We start from the raw sequence: 18,215 nt of genomic DNA on the forward strand, positions 1-18,215 counted from the left end.
TCTATCAGGTTGGATGGGAAGCGACGGTGTACAGCCATTTACAGATCTCTCCAAAGATGCTCAATAGGTTTTAGGTCTGGGCACTTAAGCAAGTTTTTATTCAGGGTGTCTGTACATTGCTGCATTCATCTTTTCCTTTATCCTGACTAGTCTTCCAGTTCTTGCTGCTGAAAAACATCCCCACAGCATGATGCTGCCACCACCACTTCATTGTAGGGATGGTATTAGCCTGGGGATGACTGGTGCCTGGTTTTCTCCAAACGTAACGCCTGGCATTCACTCCAAAGAGTTCAATTTGAGTCTCATCAGACCAGAGAATTTTGTTTCTTTTAGTCTGAGAGTCTTTCAAATGCCTTTTGGCAAATTTTAGGCCGGGGGTGGCTTCCGTCTGGCCACTCTACCATACAGGCCTGATTGGTGGCTTGCTGCACAGCTGGTTGTCCTTCTGTAAGGTTCTCCTCTCTCCACAGAAGAACGCTGGAGCTCAGACTGAGAGACCATCTGGTTTTGGATCACCTCCCTGCCAGCTCTAGGAAGAGTCCTGGTGGTTCCAAACATCTTCCACTTACAGTTGATGGAGGCCACTGTGCTCACTGGAACTTTCAGAGCAGCAGAACTTTTCTGTAACCTTCCTCAGCCTTGTGCCTCAAGACAATCCGGTCTCAGGAGTCTACAGACAAATCCTTTGTCTTCATGCCTGGTTTGTGCTTTGACATGCACTGTCAACCCTGGGTACTTATATAGACAGGTGTATGCCTTTTTAAAACCATGTCCAATCAACTGATTTCACCACAAGTGAAGTCCAATTAAACTGCTGAAACATCTCAAGAATTATCGGTGAAAACAGAATGTATCTGAGCTCAATTTAGAGCTTCACGGCAAATGCTGTCAATATATCTGTACATGTGATTTTTCAGGTTTTTTATTTTTAATAAATTTGCAACAATTTCAAAAATATATTTTTTCACATTGTCGTTAAGTTAGGTTACTTTTTGGAATAAGACTGTAATATAATAAACTGTGGAAAAAGTGACGCGCTATAAATACTTTCCGGATGCACTGTAGCACTCTAGTTTATTGATCTACTTATAACACTACTATCTAAAAACATTATTATAATTTCACGAGACCTTTAACGTTTTACCGCTGAAAACAAGGTTGAGTAAATTACCAGCAGATCTTTATTTTAGGTTTATATCTTTCCCAGGTAATGTTTGTGAATGTGCTATATGTACTTTTCCTCCTTCAGCGTGATACTCTTTCTCATCTGCGCTCAGGAGTCGGGCCAGGCCGAAGTCGGTGATCTTCACGTGGTTGGGAGTTTTGACCAGCACATTTCTGGCTGCTAAATCACGATGCACCAGATGACGCTCCTCCAAGTAGCTCATTCCCTGTCAAAGAAAAGGTCAGATGTTTTTCAGATATCGATGATAAGTAAAGGATGTCAATATAGGCTTTGTGTGTAAATTCCAGACACTCAGCGCTTTCAGAATTGCTGTTTTTGCTGTTTACAAGACGAAATGCACTGAATTTATTTATGAGAGTGTTAAGCTTGTTGTTTATTTATGCATTGTTTCGCATTTAAATATTTATGGATTTATTTGTAAGTAGGTTTATGCAAGATTTATGCGCCACCACTTAAATAGCCGAAGTAAACAAAATATACAGTTGTAGTCAGCATTATTAACCCTCTTGAATTATTAGCCCTCCTGTATATTTTTAAAGTGACATTTAAAGGCTTAACTAGGTTAATTAGGCAAGTTAGGGTAATTCGACAATTCATTTTATAACAGTGGTTTGTTTTGTGGGCAACAGAAAAATATATATTATTTAAGGGGTTAAAACTAGGCAGGTTAGGGTAATTAGGCAAGTTATTGTATAATGATAGTTTGTTCTGTAGACTATTGAAAAAAATTTACCTTAAAGGGGCTAATGATTTAGTCCTTAAAATGGCTTTTAAAAAATATTATCAGACATACTGTGACTATTTCCTTGCTCTGTTAAACATCATTTGGGTAATATAAAAGAAAAACACAGGAGGGCGAATAATTTTGTCTTTAAATGTATGTATGTTTGTATGTTTGTATGTATGTATGTATGTATGTATGTATGTATGTTTGTATGTATGTATGTTTGTATGTATGTATGTATGTATGTATGTATGTATGTATGTATGTATGTTTGTATGTATGTATGTATGTTTGTATGTATGTATGTATGTTTGTATGTATGTTTGTATGCATGTACTGTGTGTGTGTGTGCGTATATATACATACATATATATATATATATATATATATATTTTTTTTTTTTTTGTGTGTGTTCAGGAAATTGTTTTTTTTTTTTTACATTAAAAGTGATGTTAAATTTTCTTATTCTTACAAATTACTAGATTTTTATTATTCTAAATATCTCAAATAAAATATAAATAATAGATTTATTAATCTATTTAATATATAATCTTAATATATAATAAGTAAATATATAAAGTAAATGTAGCCTTGGTGAACATAAAACATCAAATGAAAGCGAAATATATTCAGGTTTTACATGTGTTTGGCGTCACTGGACTTTATTTCTTATCTTTTAATGTATTTGTTCCAATGTTTTTAAATTAAAAATCTTCTGAGTTCTTAATGTGTATTTATAATTTACAGTTGAAGTCAGAATTATTAGCCCCCTGTCTACACCCCCCCCCCCCCAATTTCAACACATTTCTAAACATAATAGTTATATAAATAATTAATTTCTTATAACTGATTTATTTTATCTTTGCCATGATGACAGTAAATAATATTTGACTAGATATTTTTCAATAAACTTCTATACAGCTTAAAGAGATATTTAAAGGCTTAACTAGGGTAATTAAGCAAGTTATTGTATAACTTGCGTTTGTCCTGTAGATAATCGAAATCAAAAATTGTTTAAGGGGGATAATAATTTTGACCTTAAAATATTTTTTTATAAAATTCAAAACTGCACCAAAATAAAACAAATAAGACTTCCTCCAAAAGAAAACATACAAAAAATACTGTGCAGAATTCCTTGCTCTGTTAAACATCATTTGGGAAATAATAGAAAAAGAATAAATAGCGCACATGAGGGCGAATACTTCTAATTTCAACAATATATTTAATTGTTTTATGCACACAATTTCCATGCTGTATTTTGATTATTTAGGTTTAGACAGTGAACTGACCTTGGCGATCTGCACACACCAGTTTAACAGCGTCTGCGAGCCGATGTTGTCTTTATTCTCGCGCACGTAATCCAGCAAGCAGCCGAACGGCATGATCTGAGTGATGAGCTGAACGTCAGACGTCAGACAGATTCCCAGCAGACGACACACGTGCGGATTATCCACACCAGCCATCACATACGCCTCCTGAAAACACAGCAAAACACACTTTACATGCAGCACCACTGAGAGTCGTGAGGGAAAACTGCAGCACAAACACACACTTACATCCAAGATCTCTTTGTTGGCTTTGGGAGACGCCACTTCTCTTAAAACTTTAATAGCGACAGGTATTTTCACATCTTCACCCTCTGGGATCCACAATCCCTGGGAGAAAAGCAGGAAAGAGACACAATTCAAATTCACAGCTTCTCAGTTCTGAATATACAGTTGAAGTCAGAATTATTCGCCCCCTGTTTATTTTTTCCTCAATTTCTGTTTATTGAAGAGAAGATTTTTCAACAAATATCTAAACATAATAGTTTTAATAACTCATTTCTAATAACTGATTTATTTTATCTTTGCCCTGATGACAGTACATAATATTTGACTAGATATTTTTCAAGACACTTCTACACAGCTTAAAGTGACATTTATGGCCCGTTTCCACTGAGTGGTACGGTACGGTGCAGTATGGTATGGTACGGTTCGGTTTGGTATGATTTTATGGCCGTTTCCACTGTCAAAAGGCGTACCGAACCAAACCGTACCGTACCACTTTTTCGGGACCTAGAAAGGGTACCAAAAGGCGGAGCTAGACGCGCAGCTGAACGCTATCGGTTTACAGAAGGGATACGTCATTCACTTACAACAAGCCAGAATGTAAACAAAGGACTCGCCATGTTTGAAATACACAGCGAGAGATTACAGCGGAATTATATATTCATATATCATCGTCCTGATGAACAGCCACACAGCCATGGAGTAGTGCAGAGTCTACCCTGTGCCTCCCAGTTTCTTTACGAGCCAGTCTGTCTCTTATTCTATATAATTACAGACGTTACAGTAGGCTATTTTGCACTGTCATTGATCTGCAATAATGATTCTGAACTCAACTGTGTATATAAATTTTATATATATATATATATATATATAAATATATATATATGAAGTCAGAATTATTAGCCCCCTTTGAATTTGTTTTTCTTATTTAAATATTTCCCAAAGGACGTTTAACAGAGCAATGGGGTACAACGTCAATCTGACATCATGTTGATGTCCTGTGCTTGCTGGGAACATTATTTAACTTAAATAACATTAAGTAATACTAAAAACATACAATAATATTACAACATACAATAATACAAAACATACAATAAACATTAAAACCATAAATAAATACTGTAATAAATGTATTACTAAGAGTTTGTTCATGTTAGTTAATATATTAATGTACTAACATTAACTTATGATTTTTTTTTTAAATGTCACCATTAGTCTTACTACAGTATAATTAATGAATTAATGTAATAATTATATTAACATAATATTGGTTAATATAAGGGAGATGCAATGGCGCAGTAGGTAGTGCTGTCACCTCACAGCAAGAAGGTCGCTGGTTCGAGCCTCGGCTGAGTCAGCTGGCTTTTCTGTGTGGAGTTTGCATGTTCTCCCTGTGTTTGCGTGGGTTTTCTTCGGGTACTTTGTTTTCCCCCACAGTCCAAAGACATGCGGTACAGGTGAATTGGGTAGGCTAAATTGTTTATAGTGTATGTATGTGTGCGAATGAGTTTGTATGTGTTTCCTAGTGATGGGTTGCGGCTGGAAGGGCATCCGCTGCGTAAAACATGTGCTGGATAAGTTGGCGGTTCATTCTGCTGTGTCGACCACAGGTTAATAAAGGAACTAATCCAAAAAGAAAATGAATGAATAAATGAATGGTTAATATATTTAATCATCCTATTGATCAATAATATTGTAGATTTTCATTTTCATCTTCAAGAAGTTTATTTAACTTTAATTTTATTTTAGTATCTTTAGTAAACTTAGTATAAACATTATTAATTAAGTAGTATGAACAGAAAGTTAACACTTTCAAAGCATGTATTATTTTTGTACTTTTATTTTCATTCATTTTCTACTGCTTATCCAGGGCTGGGTTGTGGGGCCAGCAGTCTCAGGAGAGAATCCCAGACTTCCCTCTCCCCTGACACTTCTTGTTGCTTCTCCGGGGTGATCCCGAGGTCTTCCCGGGCCAGCCGAGAGACATAGTCCTTCCAGCGTGTCCTGGGTCATCCCCAAGGCCTCCTCCCGGTGGGACATGCCTGGAACACCTCCCTAGTTAGGCATCCAGGCGGTATCCGAAACAGGTGCCCGAGCCACCTCAGCTGACTTCTCTTGACTTCTTTTCTATTTTATTCTTGATTCTATGTTTATTTTTGTTTATTTAATTCTAATATGTTTATTTTGTGTGTTAAGTTTTTAAAGTGTAACATTTAGTAACAACACTAATCACAGTGTGACTCTATATCTACCAAATCCTATTTCAATCATTTGCCGTAACAGAAATAAGCTAACATCAGATAAATTGTGTATATTGGTGAATAAATTAATTCTACTTAATTTAATGCACCTTAAAAACAGTCCCAAAGGCTCCAGATCCGAGGACTTTGATTTTCTTCAGCTCTGTTTCCTTCAGGATGCGCAGGAGAGCCTGGTTTGGTGCTTCTCCGCTGGGTGTCAGAGGTTCCACCAGCTGCATAGACATGGAGATATGGTTAAAGGGAAAGTTCACCCATATGTACTCATCCTTAAGTGTTTTCAAACCTTTGTACATTTCATTTTTCTCTTGAACACTGAAGATTATATTTTAAAGAAAGCAGAATACCTGTAACCATTGACTTCCATAGTAAAGGTTGATTTCCATAGAAAAAAAAATACAGTGGAAGTCAATGGTTACAGGTTTCCAGCTTTCTTCAAAATATCTTACTTTGTGTTCAACAGAAGAAAGAACAGGTTTGGAAGGAGTAAGTGATGACAGAATGTTCAGTTTTGAGTGAACTATCCCCTTAATTTAGTGCTGGGGTAAATGCATTACAAGTACTACAAGTGAGTTACGTAATCAGATGACATTTTAGTATATACAACTATACTGTTAAAAGTGAACTGTTTCAACTTAAAAAAAAAAAAAAAAAAGATAAATTTACTCAGGGCGTGCTCACACTAGGTAGTTGCCTTAAATCATGCTAAAGCGCTTGTCCTCCCTCTCCTCTACTCCAATGGCACTCACAATGCATTTTACCTTTCGAGCCGGAGCATGCTCATGTCATCAATGATGTGACTGTTCTGTTTTTCCAGAAGAGAAGCACTCCTGCTCAGCACAGTGGACATTGCTTTGGTTATATCGTTTTGTATTATTTTTATTCGTTTGGGATGCAGTAACACAGATCCACAACTTTTGATGCTCATAAATGATCATAAAAGTCGTTGTGCTGCAGGTATTAGGAGGTATTAATTATTATTGAAAAGTAAGACTGATTAATAAATCCACATGAAACAGTCCCTTAAAGGTCACGTTGTGTCTTCAGTTTTGAGCTCAGGTGCGCTTTGCACTCACTACAAGAGTACTGCGCCAAAACCCAACCAAGCCCAATCTTCTAACTGGGCTAGGGCTGCCAACTGAACTGCGCCTGGGCCCGATTCAGAGCACTCACACTTGTCAAACGAACCAGGAAACATGTCCGGGCACTGTTCAGACAGCCTAGTGTGAGTGCACCCTTAAATACTTACATCTATTTAGATCAACTTAAAAAAAAGTTATGCAGGTTTATTCATCTTTCTTTTGTATTACTGGAAAAACTTTTTTTTTTTTAGTAATGGACTACTTTAGTCCATTTTTTTTTTTTTTTTTTTTTTATGTCAACATCTCCAGACTACTTCGCACCATCTGACTAGCAGGTAAAAATTCACAAAATTCACACTATAGCCACCTAGACTCTTGTTCACCCCACTTAAACATCAGTAACGCATATCTGGCGAATCCTATAGAGACTGTGTCTGTTCCTCGTATTATTAGATTAAGAAATAAACGTACTGTGTGCTCCAGGAAAAATCTAGTAAGAATCAAACCAGAAAAACCAGTAGAAAGTGAAAATACAAATTTCGTAAAACTTGGTCTCCTAAACATCAGGTCACTTGCACCTAAAGCACTTATCATTAATGAAATAATAACAGAAAACAATCTTAATGCACTCTGTCTCACTGAAACCTGGCTGAAACAAAATGACTATATTAGCTTAAATGAAGCAACTCCTCCAGGATTCTTATATAAACATGAGGCTCGTCAAACTGGTCGTGGTGGTGGAGTTGCATCAATCTTTAGTGATTTCCTTAATATTAAACAGAGAAACGGACTTATGTTTAGCTCCTTTGAAGTATTATCGCTTAATGTTCAGCTTCCAGATACTATACAAAAACCTATGTTATCTCTCGCTTTAATCACCATATATAGACCCCCAGGACCCTATGTCAAATTTCTAAAAGAATTTTCTGATTTTATTTCTGACTTATTAGTCAAAACTGATAAAATGCTAATTGTAGGTGACTTTAACATCCACATAGATGACGCTAATGATACATTAGGGCTCGCGTTTATGGATTTAATACACTCACTTGGGATAAAGCAAAACGTTGTGGGTCCAACCCATCGCTTAAAGCATACATTAGATCTAATTCTGTCTTAAGGAATCGAGGTTATTGACGTAGACATTATACCACAAAGTGATGATATTACAGATCACTACCTCTTACTATATAAGCTATGTTTACCTGAAATCAGCAAACCCGCTCCAATACTCCGCCCTAGTAGAACTATTGTTCCGTCAACTAAAGATGAATTTATAAATAACTTACCTGATCTCTCTCTATTTCGTAATGCACCCGCAAACTCAAATGATCTTGATGTAGTAACCAGCAGTATGGATGCCATCTTTACTAGCACACTAAATACTGTGGCACCCATCAAATTAAAAAAGGTTAGAGAGATTAAAACTATACCATGGTATAATAGTCATACTCGTGCGCTCAAAACAGCAACCCGCGCCCTGGAACGTAAATGGAAAAAAACTAATTTAGAGGTCTTTAGAATTGCGTACAAAGACAGTATGTCCAGCTATAGGAAGGCTCTAAAATCTGCCAGGACCGAGCACCTGCGCAAACTGATAGAAAATAATCATAACAATCCTAGATTTTTATTTAACACCATCTCTAAATTAGCAAATAATCGGTCATCCTTGGAACAAACTACTCCACCGCAAATTAGTAGTGATGACTTCATGAATTTTTTCAGTAATAAAATAGAAGGCTTTAGACAGAAAATAGGAGATGCCAAACTTTCTGCACCGGCTTATACTCCAAATCCTGTAAATATTTCATTAAATCATAATAATAACCTACACTGCTTCAAAATCATAGAACATGAAGAGTTAGTAAAAATTATAAATAGCTCTAAACCAGCTACGTGTATACTGGACTCAATTCCAACAAAATTACTGAAAGAGCTGCTACCTGCTATAGGAGAACCTCTTCTTAACATTATCAACTCTTCTTTATCTATAGGCCATGTTCCAAACTCTTACAAGCTAGCTGTTATTAAGCCTATTATTAAGAAACCGCAACTAGACACCAACAACTTAGCTAACTATAGGCCTATTTCAAATCTTCCATTTATGTCTAAAATACTAGAAAAAGTTGTTTCCACTCAATTATGCTCTTATCTGCAGACGAACAATATTTTTGAAGTGTTTCAGTCAGGTTTCAGGGCTCACCACAGTACAGAAACCGCCTTAGTGAAAATAACCAACGATTTACTCTTAGCTGCTGACCGAGGGTGCGTCTCGCTATTAGTTTTACTCGATCTTAGTGCAGCATTTGATACCATTGACCACAATATCCTTATAAATCGTTTAAAGTCTACAGGTGTACAGGGACAGGCTCTACAATGGTTTAAGTCATACTTAACTGACCGCTACCAGTTTGTAAATCTTAATGGACAGCCTTCACAAATCTGCCCAGTAAAGTATGGGGTGCCTCAAGGATCAGTTTTAGGCCCTTTACTGTTTACAATTTACATGCTACCTATGGGAGACATTATTAGAAGACATGGGATCAGCTTTCACTGCTATGCAGATGATACTCAATTATATATTTCCACTAAACCTGACGAGACGTCTGAACTTTCTAAACTAACTGAGTGTATCAAAGACATTAAAGACTGGATGACCAACAATTTTCTTCTCTTAAACTCAGACAAAACAGAATTATTACTTATTGGGCCTAAATCTTGCACACAGCAGATCTCGCAACTCAATTTACAATTAGAGGGATACAAAGTTAGCTTTAGCTCTACTATAAAAGATCTGGGTGTCATATTAGACAGCAATCTAACTTTTAAAAACCATATATCCCATGTCACAAAAACTGCCTTCTTTCATCTGAGAAATATCGCTAAATTGCGAAATATGCTATCCATCTCAGATGCAGAAAAGCTAGTCCATGCTTTTATGACTTCGAGACTGGATTACTGTAATGCTCTATTTGCTGGCTGCCCAGCATCCTCTATTAACAAACTTCAATTAGTACAAAATGCAGCAGCCAGAGTTCTGACCAGGTCTAGAAAATATGATCATATAACCCCAATTTTATCCTCCTTACACTGGCTGCCTGTTAAATTTCGTATTGAATTTAAAATATTACTTCTCACCTATAAAGCTTTAAATAATCTAGCTCCTGTTTATCTAACCAACCTTCTGTCTCGCTACGAACCAACTCGCTCCTTAAGATCTCAAAATTTAGGGCTTCTGGTAGTACCTAGAATAGCAAAATCAAGTAAAGGAGGTCGAGCCTTCTCTTTCATGGCTCCTACACTCTGGAATAGCCTTCCTGGTAATGTCCGAGGCTCAGACACACTCTCCCAGTTCAAAACTAGATTAAAGACCTATCTGTTTAGTAAAGCATACACTCAGTGCATCACCTAGCGGGTTCCACACTGGCTTCTACATCTTGCTTATATACACTATGAACAGCAGCTACGCTAATTATTTATTTATTCTCTATTTTCACCTGGGGATACTCATCCCGAGGTCCTCAGATTAGGCGGAGTCACTGATTGGATCCAAGACCAGCGACGTGATGATCCCAAGGATTCCATATCCGGGACCAGGCCATATCCTGAGCTGCTGCTGCGCTGATGGTCGTGTGGAGTGGAGAACATGAGTCTGATTCCAGCGACGCTCCAGGGACAGACGAGTCTTCATTGAGGCCATCTTCCAGCATAAACCACGGCGAATGAAGTTCTGCACAAGACTTTTGGCCAGCGGAGAAATTAAAATCAGTATTCTTAGTTGGGTCGTGCCCAACTGAGTCTGGTTCTCTCAAGGTTTTTTTTTTCTTCACTCCCATCAGGTGAAGTTTTTTTTCCCTCTCCGCTGTCGCCACTGCCTCGCATGGTTCAGGATTGGTAGAGCTACGCATCGATGAATTTGCTCTTCAGTGTTTGAACTCTCAGTAATGATTAAATCACACTGAACTGAGCTAAACTGAACTGAACTGAACTTAAAACACTAAAACCTGAACCACACTGTTCCAGTTACTATGACCATTTATGTGAAGCTGCTTTGACACAATCTGCATTGTAAAAGCGCTATACAAATAAAGCTGAACTTTAAAATTTGCATGAATTCTATTCAACAAAGTAACATCAGTTATGTTTATTTCTCCATTTATTGACTCACAGCTCTCTAGTCCTGTTCCTGTGTTGAGAAAAATCAACAGAAAGTGCGGAGGTGTTGTGTATGATGTGTAAATATAATACATACTATAGCTGTAGGTATAGTAATGTCAACATGCTTTTACTCCTCTCACAAACACAGCTTCAGTATGCCAGTCAAATGCAAACTCTAAATATGCATTGCTGAAGAGTGCTGAACTTGCTTTTCATGCGTGTTTTCATAAACCCCTAGCAAATTTTGACTTAAAGTTTTGTTCAAATGTACATAAAAGCTGGGACTTATTTTCTTCTCACGATGATGCCTCTTGTACATCGTCTTATTACCTTTCAGATCAAAGTATTTTCAGGTGAAAGAAAATTAGTTGATTGAATTAGATTAACTTTAAGTCAGAATTTGCCAAGGGTATGAATAATTTTGGGCTTGAATATACAGTGCTCAGCATACAGTAATTGAGTACACCCCATTTTGAAAAAGAATATTTTATCCCTTTCTCAGTGAATATAGGCTATGTTTTTGGTGCATTTAAAGAAAACAGATTTATTAAACAGATATATTTATTAAAATAACATATTTAGAAATTGAAAGATAATATAATTAATTTCAAGCCAAATATTGCAAAAAAATTACAAACTTTAAAATTTCATCTAAACATTTCCTTTTTTTTTTTTTTTTAATATTTGTGAATATTTAATATAAGTGTTTTTGTTAGATCAGCACCAGATTTGGCTTCAGTGCTGACTAATCTAATGTATATGCCAAATACAATATTGTATAAACAAATCACCGATTTGTAAACATTTCAGGATGCGCGCGCAGTGAGGTTGCAGAAAAAAAACGGGAGTGCTAGCATTTACAGTGTGGGAATGACATCCGATACAGTGTAGAGTTTGTTGTTGTCTTAGAAATAAGTTATATTGATTACATATATATATATATTATTTACATAATGCTTTCAGCTTATTATAACAGCTTGTCAGTCAGTGATAAGCTCAGTGATTCGGCAAAATTAAAGTTAAAGTGAGCGGCGTTCGTCTGACAGGTCCATTTGCGATAGCACCCTCCCAATGGATATTGGATGAGAGAAAATGGCCAAGCATACAGCCCCAAATGTACATCTCATTGACACTCCAAGTGATTTTACAAGAGAGAAGTTAAAGGCCTACAAGTCTTTGGATGCCTACAATGTTGTTTTGTGTGGTCATGTGCAAGAAATAATTCTCCATTATTACCAGATTCAAAACTATGTAGTGCTAAAAAACGAGGTTCTGCCTAGCCAAAGACAAGGAAAGAAGACGGAGCTACTGTATACAAGGCCTGGGGAATCATCAACAAGCAAAACAACTGCGTACTAACAGCGAACTGCACCTGTATGACAGGGTATGCGAACTTATATTTCATTCTTAGCATTTAGTGTCCGCAGTTTAATTAACCATATGTTACTGTTTTTGCTGAAATCATTGCTGCAATCAAAAACTAGTAATGTGTATGATTCAGCATAGCGTGAACTCACTTGATATGAAATGAGAACTGGTTAGTCTATCATTTTTAATTAGGTCCTCACTCCATTCAGCTCTTATGATGGCTGTTAGCGAAAGACGTCTGCGGTTGGCATTAAAAGCAGTGTGGTGTACAGTAAAATTTAAGTTTTCTAATTTTATACTTTCAAATTCGGCATCTCACCGCACAACACAACATGTTGAACGGTTGACCCTGTGTGACGTCATGTTTGACGCAGGTTGGTAATTTCGCTATAGCTTCCTATTAAAAATATGAATAAAAAATTTGGATTTACAGGTATGAGGGATGTACTTATATATGCTGAGCAATGTATTTTATATGAGTCAGTCACTCTTTATTTATTTCCCGAAGGCAATTTGGTTGCAACATACAAGCATGTCACATAATACACAAAAGTACATCATACAATACAAGTTCTACCCTAAATTTAAAAACTTTACAGCTGAGGGGATGAATGAAAGTTTAAACCGATTTGTTTTACTAATAGGAGTTCTGTATCGAATACCAGAAGGGAGAAGATAAAACTCGTAGTGCATAGAATGGGAATCATCTGACAGAATACTCTGAGCTTTACTCAAAACTTGTATATAAAACATTTAAGCCCAGCCCACATGAAAAATGTAATGCAAAATTAACATAAAGCAGCTTAAAAAGAAACTAAATAACACATTTAGATATTTTTGGTAAAGATTATAATCCATGCTTTCCTCAGCACTGAGATGGTTGATTTTTAATTTGCACTGGGTATCTGTGTGGTTCACCTCTCTCTCCTGAAGGAGGCGCCGCAGGGTCCGCTTTCGTCTGATGTGTCGACGGCGGAAAATAACGAAGATGAAGAGGAGGATTATCATGACCAGCAGCATCCCTCCGACAACACCAGCCGCCACCACAGGCATGCGAGAGCTGGAGCAAGAAATATAAACAAAAAAAAAACAGGTAAAGTCAAACGTATTCGCTCTCCTGTGAATTCCTTTTTCTTTTTAATGGAGCAAGGAATTTTTTTGCAGTATTTCCTTTGATATTTTTTCTTCTGGAGAAAGTCTGATTTGTTATTTCTGCTAGAATAAAAGCAGTTTTTCATTTTTTGAAAACCATTTTAAGGTAAATATAATTTTATGTGTGTTATTCTGTACACTGATGAATCAAAGCCTCAGAAATGAGTATTAGGTGTAAATTAAGTCAGATGTTGGTTTAGCATATTTTGCATTAATTATTGATCAAGTCTGTGAGAACTGGAGACTTTTACTTCAGTATGATGATGTATTTGCAACTGAGGTTTGAATATGAAGTAGGGGCGGGGTTTTCTTTTGTGCTCCTCCTCTCATCTTTTACTTGCAGCAAAGTAACGGATGAAGGGGTGTGGTGAAACTTATTTCATACAAGCCGTCAAACTGACATCATCAGTGAAGAACTGCTGTTCCAGAGCGGAAGCAAATGATTCGATTTTAATAACTACATATGGATTGGATTAACATGGATTAACAGCATTGATTAATTGTTCACTTTACAGGGTATATGCAGGAATCCTAAAGGTAATACCTTTTTAAAACTTTTAAAAGACCTTCTCAGATTATTTTAAGACCTCTTCGCCACTTCAAGCTCTAATCAGTATCAAACCTTTAACTTAATAAACAGTTGTTAATAAACAGTTAAGTAAATCAATGGAGCACAACCAAGCAACAGAATTCAGATAAGCTTGAAAGAAACAAAGCTTGAACGAATAAATTACGCGATTCTTTTCAGCGACAGGCTTCAGCCACTGTTTAAACTCACCTTTCTCCAACCAGGAGTACACAAACTTACATTTTTCTATTTTGCTGTCTGTTTCGCTCTATGGTTTCGCTACATGTGGAGAGCATCACATCACCTTCACACGTTTTTGTCGCAAATTACGTGACATCACTTGGATGGAGGGGATTGGCCGGATGCACCCTTACCCGGACTAACCGCGTGGATCAAGCATGTCGTTGTTAATTTTAGGCGGCAAATAAATAGTCAGGAGTCAAACACTTTGGACAACGCTTGAACAAAATTTAAGACCTCGTAAAAATGTGATTAACACTTTTTAATACCTTTTAAGGGCCATAAGAACAATTAATCAATTATTATTGATAATATTATTTATTATTAATATCATATAATTAAATATTATTAATTATTAATAATTCATAATTGATTTATCTACTTTTAATACTTTTTAAGGCCCCGCAGACACCCTGCTTTAAGACTACAGGCAAACTAAACATTGTAAGTTCTAGTTACATACAGAATTTAACACTGAAGAACAGCAACAGCATAGAGTAACTCATAATTTACTGTACCCCTTGGGTTCACAGTCGTTCAGTCTTGGTCCACTGCACCTATAATAAACACACACAAAATTCAACACAAATTTCAAGCTCTGACACAAAGCTGCTGAATTATTTATTATTATAGTTATTTATTCAATATTTCCTTCTCTATAATTAGCAAGATATAACACTTTATATAAAGTAAAAATTCTCACTGTTAACTAAAGGGTATTACCTGCCTATTAAGATTATGCATCTTATTTCTGAACGACTTTAATTCTGCTGAATACCTAAACCCAACTACTAGCTTAATAACTATTAATAAGCAGTAAATTAGGACTATGTTATAGTTAATGGTTTATTGATAGCAAGAATTGTACCTTGAATAAAGTGTGACCGAAATAATATATTGTTCATAATAAACATAGAATTTATAATCTACAGTAATGAAAATAATAATAATAATCCAGTAACGCTTAACTTGTTCTTACCCTTGTGTACAGTTAGCATGGCATGGCTGGCACTGTCTGCTTTTGTCTGGGTATGTCCAGACTAGTCTGTTATTAAGGCCTTGCACTCCTTGTGCACACTGTGCCACGCAGTGTGTCCCGTCTTTAAAGTGAGCACACTCAGTACACTGATCAGCACCCTAAAAAGGCAGAAAAAGAAAATCATGTTCACATATCCGACATCGATTGGAACAGAAATGTGACTTAAAAGCAGTGTTTCTCAACCACGTTCCTGAAGGACCACCAAGATTACATTATTCAGATGTCTACTTTTTCTGTCACACACATTACAGGTCTTTCACTCTCTGCTAATGAGCTGATGATCTGAATAAGTTGTTTTGCCAAGGAGGAAAAGGTGCAGAGTTGGTGTTCCTTTTGGAACGTGGTTGAGAAACACTGCTTTGAAGGTTGTTACAGGGATAGTTCACTTAAAAAATAAAACTTCTATCATCATTTATTCACCCTTGTTCCAAAAATAATGTTCTTCTGTTGAACACAAAAGAAGATATTTTGAAAAATGTTGAATACCTGTAACCATTGACTTCCATAGTGTTTATTTTTTTGTTATGAATCTCAATGGTTACAGATTTTCATTATTGTTCAAAATATCTTCTGTGTTTCATCAGAATAAATGAATTCAAATGATTGAAGGGTGAGTGGATTTTAATATTTGGGTGCACTGTCCCTTTAAGCATTACTATATGATTAATTTGGGCTTTTAAACACTGAACGGTGTGACATACCGGCCCATGACAACTTGCCGTCCCGTTTAGAGTCTTGCATTGTGGGTCACAAGCCAAACACTCATTATCTGACATGTACTCTCGAGGGTCTCTGTAAAAACATCACATATGGAGAACAACAGTCAACATCAGCGGATGATACAGTTCTGGTTATATATTTATATTAAGGCTGCAATTTTAAGTGTTAATTAATTAAATAAAGAAAAACTAAAGCATTTTAATTTTTATGCATTATGTCATATAATCTCATCCCCTAATAAATTATCTCAGTTTATTGGTGATGAATATGATGCAGGACAACAACTCGCTATAGAATACTATATTTATATAACAACTGAGCTGATTTGCTGATATAATGCATGATATATTTATGTATAATTTATATTTTTATGTATTTTATGTGTATATTTATATATATATATATATATATATATATATATATATATAAAATTAAAAATAATAATATTCATATTTTTATATTTGTATTTTTATTATATCATTAAATAAATCGACTAAAATATCCTTATTGTAAAATGTGACCAGATGATGAGTAAAGATGCTGAAAACTAGTATAAATGAATCACAGGAATAAATTCTACTTCAAAATATGCTCAAACATTAAACAGATTTATTTTAAACTGTTATAATATTTAACAATTTTGCAGTTATTTGTAGTATTACTCAAACGAATGCAGTTTTGGTGAGTAGAAAAGATGTTTTAATATTTTCTTCAATGTTTATAATCATCTTCCTCAGATGTGAATGGTCTGAAATGTCTCACCCGTCCAGCAGGTTGCAGTGACTGACACAGCGCCCCCTACGGCTGACGTGCTGACAGAAGACACACATGGTCGGCCCCGGGCCCCAGCAGCCTTCATCTCCACACATACTGTCACAGGTGCTGTTCTGCTGCTCTGAACAACACAGAAAACATCACTTTTCTTTTATCTGTAAAATAATGATGACTCCTCAAATTATTTTACACTTTTTAGACGTGTTTATATTCAGTTTTACACAAAATTTTACAGCTAAGAATCATTTTTTGTTACAATAGCCCTGATTGTTTTCACTTTACCTCCTCCAACCTTTTTTTTTTATTAAAAAAATTTTCCTCATTTCCTCATCACCTATATATATAGTTGAAGTCATACATATTAATAATAGCCCCCCTGAATTATTAGCCCCCTGTTTTTCCCCCAATTTCTGTTTAGCGGAGAGAAGATTTTTTCAACACATTTCTAATCATGATAGTTGTAATAACTAATTTCTAATAACTGATTTATTTTATCTTTGCAGTGATGACAGTTGATAATATTTTACTAGATTTTTTCAAAACACTTCTATACAGCTTAAAGTACTAGTCAGGTTAGGGTAGTTAGGCAAGTTATTGTATAATGATGCTTTGTTTTTAGGCTATCGAAAAAATATATTTTAAAGGGGCTAATCATTTTTTCCTTAAAATGGCGTTTAAGAAAATAAAAACTGCTTTTATTCTAGCCAAAATGAAACAAATAAGACTTTCTCCAGAAGGAAAAATATTATCAGACATACTGTGAAAATGTCTTTGCTCTGTTAAACATCAAAGAAAAAATATCAAAGGGGGATAATAATTAAAGTTAGGTTATTTAATTGTCAATTTTCATGTTTCTTATTCTTGATGCAATAGTTTAAAAGGAACTAAGTATAAAGTCATTTCAAGCATGTATGTTTTTTTTTTCTCTTCATAGTATTTTTCACAACTAAAAAATAAAAATAAAAAAAGCCAACCATCGTCAGTCTCAGCATGTTAAAACATTTATTTTTCTGACTTTCTTTATTAAAATATAATTAATTGACAATTGAATTTTTTTTTCAATAGAAAAAAAATATTAGATTTTTGTTATTATAAAATTAGTAAATATTAACATCTTACTTTAAAACATACCTAATAAATGTAATAAATCCAGAGAAACGGATAATGAATTCTGAACTGGTCTGTTTCTGTTTATGTATCTCTCCATATATTTATTTTTCATTTAAAGTGAAAATATAGTTGAAGACAAAATTATTAGCCCTCCTATGAAATTTAACTTCTTTTCCAAATCTATTTAAAGTGATGTTTAACGTAATTTCTTTTAGTTTGGCTGGAATAAAAGTAGTTTTGTGTTTAGAATATTGCATTTTTCAGATCAAGATTATTAGCAGAATTA

At 35.3% G+C, this 18,215-nt stretch overlaps 2 protein-coding genes across 2 annotated transcripts in view; both read right to left on the minus strand.

Moving 5' to 3' along the window:
* The window catches only part of LOC101884366 (melanoma receptor tyrosine-protein kinase-like), a 61,902-nt gene that overhangs the window by 8,812 nt on the left and 34,875 nt on the right, over window positions 1–18,215 (minus strand). The window contains exons 13-21 of the mRNA XM_073940989.1: window positions 16,808–16,940; window positions 16,027–16,117; window positions 15,266–15,423; window positions 14,805–14,843; window positions 13,245–13,386; window positions 5,811–5,933; window positions 3,467–3,565; window positions 3,200–3,385; window positions 1,236–1,391 (exon numbers count right to left, since the gene is read on the minus strand). Of these exons, the coding sequence (XP_073797090.1) occupies window positions 1,236–1,391; window positions 3,200–3,385; window positions 3,467–3,565; window positions 5,811–5,933; window positions 13,245–13,386; window positions 14,805–14,843; window positions 15,266–15,423; window positions 16,027–16,117; window positions 16,808–16,940 (1,127 nt within the window). The remainder of the gene's footprint in view (window positions 1–1,235; window positions 1,392–3,199; window positions 3,386–3,466; window positions 3,566–5,810; window positions 5,934–13,244; window positions 13,387–14,804; window positions 14,844–15,265; window positions 15,424–16,026; window positions 16,118–16,807; window positions 16,941–18,215) is intronic.
* The window catches only part of agap3 (ArfGAP with GTPase domain, ankyrin repeat and PH domain 3), a 985,397-nt gene continuing 980,701 nt past the window's right edge, over window positions 13,520–18,215 (minus strand). The window contains exon 14 of the transcript XR_012399506.1: window positions 13,520–13,610. The gene's annotated coding sequence lies outside the window, so the exon portion shown is untranslated. The remainder of the gene's footprint in view (window positions 13,611–18,215) is intronic.

Source organism: Danio rerio, chromosome 24 (genome assembly GCF_049306965.1).
Source record: "Danio rerio strain Tuebingen ecotype United States chromosome 24, GRCz12tu, whole genome shotgun sequence".
Classification (NCBI taxonomy): domain Eukaryota; kingdom Metazoa; phylum Chordata; class Actinopteri; order Cypriniformes; family Danionidae; genus Danio; species Danio rerio.